At 35.7% G+C, this 6000-nt stretch overlaps 1 protein-coding gene across 1 annotated transcript in view; it reads right to left on the minus strand.

Moving 5' to 3' along the window:
- Window positions 1-5474, minus strand: part of Pdk1 (Phosphoinositide-dependent kinase 1) — a 65530-nt gene extending 60056 nt beyond the window's left edge. The window contains exon 1 of the mRNA XM_085959520.1: window positions 4773-5474. Within this exon, the coding sequence (XP_085815646.1) occupies window positions 4773-4907 (135 nt within the window). The 5' untranslated portion in view covers window positions 4908-5474. The remainder of the gene's footprint in view (window positions 1-4772) is intronic.
- Between the last annotated feature and the right edge of the window lie 526 nt (window positions 5475-6000).

The raw sequence follows: 6000 nt of genomic DNA on the forward strand, positions 1-6000 counted from the left end.
ACCTCATCATTAAGTCAAAACAGCAACATTTTATTTTGACTTAGTGCTTTATCGCAGAATACCCACGATATGTGCTTGCCTACTTACTAACAATAATTATTGACATTTTGTGTTGGAAAAATATTTAAATTGCCAGAATCATGCATACATCAAAACAAATTGAAAGTTCAGGCGAAACACAATAAAAAAACATAATGTGTCACTTATTCCATATGTTAAAAGTAGAGCCAGGAAACGAGTACCACTGGACGCAGTATGACACACGTAATAATAAATTAGTGACTCAACGTTTGGGAATTTTAATCGCTGCATCCTCCCATTAAGTCATCATAAGATAATTAAAATCATAGCAGTGTTGATGGAGTAGCAAGTGAACTATAGCAGAAGTAACTATAGCAGAAGTATGCTAGAATGATATGTTGGATCAGATTTTGTAGCACTACTTTAATTGTACCTATTCCCGACATAAAAATACCAGTTTTGCAAAACCGTATATTACACAAATGTAATAAAAAGTGCATTCAGTGTAGGTCTGGGATTATTGATAATGTATGCCCAATGAAACTCGATTGAAGGCAGCGAATAAAATTATATTAATTAGCATACTTATTAATATTATCAGGTGCAAATGTCAAGTAAAAAACTAGGCAATCGTGAGCTTTGATCGCGAAATATAATTAATAAAATATAATAATTATCGAACGAAGATTATCGGATCGAAGGTAATTTCCTATAATGCAATGTTCAATACGTATAATTCTCGTGAATTACATAGGTAGGTAAAAATACGATGACTGTGCTGAAGTGCAATTTTAATTCCTTCGATTCAATAAATCTCTAAAGCTTACCCATTTCGTGAGGAAATACAGTGAGGTGAAAAAATCCCTTCACTGTGCCTTCAAACTATAGACTGCTGCACGGAAAAATATTGTGAAGTTACACCCATTTCGCGAGGAAATACGGTGAGATGAAAAAATCCCTTTACTGTGCCTTCAAACTATAGACTGCTTGCACGGAAAAATATTGTGAAGTTACACCCATTTCGCGAGGAAATACAGTGAGATGAAAAAATCCCTTTACTGTGCCATCAAACTATAGACTGCTGCACGGAAAAATATTGTGAAGTTGCACTCATACCAATAACACGGAGATTGTCAGTCAGTCGAGCCACTGATCATTGGCACGCTTATAATATTAAGAATGCAGATCTTCTTGATTATTTCCAATTTGTCTGAGGATATCAGTACAATAGTCACTGTCAGTACAAGGGAGTTAAGTATTAATTAATGTACCTATTCAATGATCATATCCTAATGGCGGTAAAAAGTTTAGTCGTACATAATAATTTATAGAAACGTGACTGGCAATGATTTGAGACTATTTTCAAGAAATAAGTAACACTTATTCTCCGTGTAAGGATATAAGAAGTCCCGGGGGCACCGCTGCAGAAGACAAACAGGGCGGGCGGACGAAGAGGGCAAACAATAGCCAAATTAACGAGGGAAATATTTGCAGACGGGGAAAATGAGTTGTTTTTCGGCAAAAGTCGGCTCGCTCTCTCGCCAGACAAATAAAAGTGTTCGAATAATCAACGCCAATTTCCTTGTTATCTCGGCGATATGATAGCTAATAAAATATAAAATCGTTTCAAAGTAGAGGAAAAGAACGCGGTGATCCTCAACGCAAAGTGAGCACTCGGCAAAAGGGCGGGAGAAGAGAAGTTTTGACTGAAGTTTTTAGCGCGTCGATTGCGGGAATTTCCGAAATACTTTCGAATATCCCGATCCGAAGAAATGTGAAAAGTTTGCGAAGGAGAAAAATAAATAGGTAGATACCAACACTTAAAAATGAAATGCTGATTAACAATTATATTTCATTCACATTACAAATTACATTAAAAAAAGATCCATTAAATTGGGAAGCGTTAGGGGTTTTAAAGACGGGGTTGCGTTGCCGACTCGCTGACAGGTTTGGATTACTTACCCCACATTTGGATGTCAGATAAACCACATCAGGTGTTAAAAATATAACAATTAATACCTTTATTTTCATATATATAGATAAATGCTAGGTAATAACTGCTTGGAAGTAATTGCAACGACAATGGCAGTAGGCGCTCGCTTCATGAGAAGGTTTCATAAACTTACAACAGGGTTACAAACTTACAAAATACCTACTTACGTATTTTTCACAACTTATTCACAACAATTATATTTTTTATTTATCAATTATATTTTTCACTGACATTATTTAAAGTGTAAACAAAATACCTATCATTGCAGCAAAACTTAATTATCTAATGTATGTTATAATTCAGCGACGACTATTCGCATGCATACGCAAAATTTTGCAAAGTAATACTTATCCAAACATACCTAGGTGCCCCTAGGTAATTATTTCAGTAATCATAAATGCGATCCCTAAATCGATCAGGGGTCTACAGCTATACATACCTTGTCACTGGGTTACAGGAAACTTTTGGCATTACTTGTCTTGCACACTAAAAAATTACTACGGCATAACATCAAATTACTTTCTCCGTAATATACAGGCAAGATTTTATGAATGTACCTATAGTCATTGTACGTGTAAGAAAGTAAGTTGCTACAAATGCAATTATGTACTTTAGTAGAAAATTCCAAAGGTCTTTGTCTTTTATTATAATATAACACTATAACACCTAGTCTGTGGGTGCTTTTCAAAAATCGTGGGTATCATATTATCATACATTTTAGTATGATCGGATGTAAAATGAGTGAGATAAGATTGGACATAATAATTAATGGGCTCCATCCAAAATGGGAGAAGTAAACCAAAACACGATATGTCACCGTATCCTTAAAAAGCGGAATTAATAACTCATCCAAACTGCGTGGTCTAACTGCTTAGTGAATTTGTCCCACTCACTGTTATTTTATAAAGAGTTTTATTTTCTCATTTTCGGATACTTGTGCCGTGATAATTTTGGGTATGCAAGCAAATCCCACAAGAAAACAGCCTACAATAATTTTATCCCTGATCTTATAATGAATGAATACGTGTATTAATTAACGCTCTAAGTACCAAAAAGTAGTATTGCCTGTAGATACAAAATACCGAGTCATTGCAGTAAAATTTCATGAAGCAGACCTTTTGAAAAATGTGGTTTTACAGTGTGAAGCAATCACGGCAGCTTCTATAATTTTAGGTATTAGGAAGTCGCAAGTGTCAACACACCATCGTCAGCCATTTTATATTGAATGAAGTTGACCACTGTAGTGCTATTTACACCATTATAAATGAAACAGGCCAACGGACTTACAACGTCAACAGGTTTAAATATTTTGCTGTATTTTTTTGACTTGCTTGAGGCACTTAGACCATAGCTGAAGTTATTGGCGTTAGTATGTAGAACACTTTTCTATAAAAATGTCAGTTTTTTTGTTTTTGGTACTTAGAGCCTTAATTAATACACGTATTCAAATGTCAGTTTTTTTGTTTTTGGTACTTAGAGCCTTAATTAATACACGTATTCAAATGTCAAATAATTTGGAGCATTACGGCATTACTTATGAATATGTCTGATTTTTGCGAATTCCTATATACAGCGTACGGCCCTTGAGGGCAATACTGCGCATACTCGAGACGTAGGTACCTAAGCAGTGTTTCGAAAAACCGTCGTCGTGTGGCGCTAGCTGCTTCGTTTAGAACAAAATTATTGCAGGACGTTGTGCAATGGCGCTGCATTTTGTTGAATAACAAACCGAGATTTCTATATTATACACAAATCATTTGCGGAAAGACGCACGACTAAACAAACACAAAATTAAGATGCAATAGAATTTTCATAAAGATACGACGAACTTCAAATATTATCTTATTTGATAACATTTTCGTTGACAGTGAAAATTTTACGACATAGATAACAACGCAAATTGACATAAATTACAAAATAGTATACGCATTCATTTGCCCTACTGGTGGGTATTTTAAAAGACGTAGACGTCTACATATATCTTCTAAAAATAATTTCGTCAAAAATCATGCAATACGTACGGTAAAATAGTTCTGCAATATGAATCATTTTTTTTCAAAACAAGTGACAACCTCTGTCACGTTTCCATAGAGATTTTCCTTGACCGAATTTTATTTACTCCACGACCCGGATCAGTTTCGCTAACTTTCAATACATTCATAATATTATCAAAACAATCATTTGTTTTTGTTTTTTTTCCATTCGAAGAAATTCAAATTTGTTGCTGTAGCAAGTTTTTGGCAAAATGACGTTTGCTTAATGGGAAAAATAATATGAGAATGAAATTCTGAAAACTTTCACAATTTTATTTTTTAAAACTATTATCAACGAAAACAATTCGCACTGATAAAAAAAGATTTTAAAATGATTCAATGTCTTAAAATGTTTACAAATACGATTATAACTAGGTATTTACCTAATTTCGAATTCATGTTATTACAAACTATTTTTATTCTCCATTTTGGCAGAGATGTCAACACATAGACAATCAGTGTAAACAATATTCTAGCTCTCACTGTTTATAAAGCAACTGACAAATTTTACTATCTTATGTTTTTAGGGAAGTCATGTAATGGTATCACAGAACTGGTTTAAACCAGATTGTATTGAAATTTTGTAAATTATGTGTGCAGACGTACAAAATATATAAATACGAATGAAACATTTTACCAAAGGCTTATAAGCAGTGCTAGTCATGTCACCAAAAATTGATCATTCCGATTTATTCAAAACATTCACGAATGAAGAATGCTCCTACCTTTGATTTATGTGGGGCCTGTTTTACGTGTTTGCTTGTGTTGACTCCTAATATTCTCAGAATCCTGTTGGCAGCTTCTAGCAGGGTGTCTGCTCCTCGTGAACGCCTCTTGGTTGTGACAGTCAAGGAGCTCATCTCAAGATGCTGACTCTTCAACGCAATCTCCCCAGAACAGGCATTCACTGGCAGTTTCACAATTATTGCGTTACGAGTGTCCGTAAGCAAAATAATAACAGAAAACTTTGCGGGTCTCACGGCACATAAAATCCCGAAGAATGTGGATTTTTTCTCAAAATTCAATTAACACTAGTGTCTTCTCTGCGAGGCGCTCGCTTGCTCGAAAGAATTCGAGAGGAACGGGAAGTGGGTCGACGAACGTAAACACGACTGCAGGTAAAAGCAACGGTGTTTACAAACAACTCATTCGAAAGTTCTCACCGCGGCGGATTTCGCAACCTTCCGTAATCAAAACAACTTCCAAATCACAGAGATGAACAGTCACATTAACAAACGTCCGTAACTGGAATTAATCCAAAATAAAAAAATAACAAAACACTTTTAAAATATCGCAGACTCTCAAATGTCTTTCGATATGGTGAGAAAACTTGTAAAAATAACTGAACTATTGATATAGCTTGCGTAGCGAAGAGTTTCGGCGTCAAGTATTTGACGTCTACACTTCAGCGTAGTCTGGCGCGAACTGATCGTAGAACGAGCGGTTCAAATATCGTAACGTATACAACCCAGACGTACCGTACGCGCAAGTGCAATTATTTATGTGTTTGTGTCGTCTACGTCCGTGTGAAGTGCCTACGTAACGCCGACCTGCGACTGTGTGAGTGCAGGTCCGTGAGCCGTGTACATACACGGGCAGCCCGTGAGTCAAACGGGATGTGACGGTGTGAGTGCCTGAGAAGCTGGTGTGTGCGACTCGCTTTGGCGGGTCTTCGGCGATTTTATTTTGTAGCAAACCGCGTGGATAGACAGTGTTGCAGTTTGTATCACACTATATTTGTTTGCACACAGGTAAAAGTAATACTATCAACACTAGTCAATAACAACAAAATGTCAGATGACAAAATGTAAACAATAACATTCGACATCAATGTCTTCCTCGTGTCACGAAAAGTCATCAATTATTCCCTATTTGGGTATACACACAGATCACAACATACTATTCAGCAACAACAGATTTATTTAATGTATTATCTATTTATTGTATTATTAA

This window comes from Rhyacophila brunnea, unplaced genomic scaffold (assembly GCF_057557595.1).
Source record: "Rhyacophila brunnea isolate RB1 unplaced genomic scaffold, BYU_Rbru_1.0 scaffold_9, whole genome shotgun sequence".
Lineage (NCBI taxonomy): Eukaryota > Metazoa > Arthropoda > Insecta > Trichoptera > Rhyacophilidae > Rhyacophila > Rhyacophila brunnea.